The 1,521-nt window shown below is 43.1% G+C and overlaps 1 protein-coding gene across 1 annotated transcript; it reads right to left on the bottom strand.

Moving 5' to 3' along the window:
• Nucleotides 1-213: 213 nt before the first annotated feature.
• On the bottom strand, nt 214-1,020 carry GJB7 (gap junction protein beta 7). Its single transcript, XM_067702966.1, has one exon. The coding sequence runs from the start codon at nt 1,018-1,020 to the stop codon at nt 214-216; it is 807 nt and encodes a 268-aa protein (XP_067559067.1).
• Nucleotides 1,021-1,521: the final 501 nt, after the last annotated feature.

Below are 1,521 nucleotides of genomic sequence, written 5' to 3'. Positions count from 1 at the left end.
TGCTGTTAGTTGGCTTTCTTCAGACTAAGTTGCAATTAACCATTCAAACACAACTCATGTAGGGTTCATGTGGATGAACGCTACCACCAAACAATGAGACCTCTGTCTAGCACATATTGAAAAATTAAAAAATTCCTCTCAATTGACATTAAGGCTGACACCCTTCGTTTTCCAAGGAAGCCTATGTCTACTTCAGAGGGATGCGGGTTTGCTTTAAGCCTCTTGTGTGCCACAGAGTACCTTTGTTTCCCCTCCCTGGGCTGTGCTCATGGCTGAGTCTAAATGGTGCTTCTGGAGCAAGGGAGGGGCCCCCATCTCACCATATTTAACATATCTGAGGTTGTGGCACTCACACACTGAGGACTTGAGTTTTTTAGAGTATTTTTGGAGACAGCACTTAATAAAACACTTGAGGACCAAAAAACTCAGTTCAGTGAAATTCAACACAACGCACAGGCATGAGGTAATGACCAAGAAGAGGATGAAGATGGTTTTCTCCGTGGGTTTGGAGACGAAGCAGTCCACAGTGTTGGGACAAGGCTTCAAATCACACTTCATAAAGTAGGGAACACTAAAGCCACCATAGAGCTTGTAAAATAAAACCAGGAAGCCAATTTCAAAACCAGTTTTAACAATGAGGCTGATCAGGTAAGTGTACCACAGGCCCCCATCCATGGTGCCTGGGCTGACATAGAGTTTCTTCCTGTGCCTTTTCTCTCTACCCTCACGATAGGCTACATGTAGAACCACCAGAAGTGAAGGCGTGGAGACCACGATCAGTTGTAAGGCCCAAAGTCTGACCTGGGAGATGGGGAAGAAGTAGTCAAAACACACATTTTCACAACCAGGCTGTCTAACGTTGCACTCAAACTCTTTCTGCTCATCTTTCCATACATGCTCTGCCGCCACCATGTAGACCAGCAAACGGAAGATGAACGTGACCGCCAGCCAGATCCGCCCAATCCCAGTGGAGTATTTATTTACTCCACTCAGGAGGTCTCTGAGGAACGTCCAACTCATGACTTAGATTCCAAAGAAGGCAATATTCTGCAAAAGAAAACAGTTTCATCATGATTCATTTACTTCTATTCCATTGATCATTTCTACTGTCTTACTTGTAGATTATGGAATTATGGAAGATAAACTTGACTTTTTGCATTATTACAACCCTGGATGTTCAGGGCTCTCTAAGAATCCCATAGGATATGCTTGCTTTCATACAAGGAGGTGACACAGCTGGTCCACAGGACGTAAATGAGCCCATGCCCAGTTTAACTTGGAATTTGGTTTGTCATCCCACACACACTAGCCCATTCCCAGACAAATCCTTCTACTTTTTGGCTTCTCTCTAAAGATGGTTGGGTTCTATGGCTGATCTAGAAAGAATTAGATATGAATCCCAAGGTGACCTTGGTACCTTGAGATATCCCTCACATGCCAGCTTCTCTTTTTTTTTAATGTTCTTTTTTTATTGAAGTATAGTAGATTTACAATATTGTGTTAGTTTCAGGTGTAAGCAAA

The sequence above is a fragment of the Pseudorca crassidens genome, chromosome 13 (genome assembly GCF_039906515.1).
Source record: "Pseudorca crassidens isolate mPseCra1 chromosome 13, mPseCra1.hap1, whole genome shotgun sequence".
In the NCBI taxonomy this organism is placed as follows: domain Eukaryota; kingdom Metazoa; phylum Chordata; class Mammalia; order Artiodactyla; family Delphinidae; genus Pseudorca; species Pseudorca crassidens.
The sequence above is the reverse complement of the archived record's forward strand: the minus strand, read 5'-3'. Positions and strand labels throughout refer to the sequence as shown.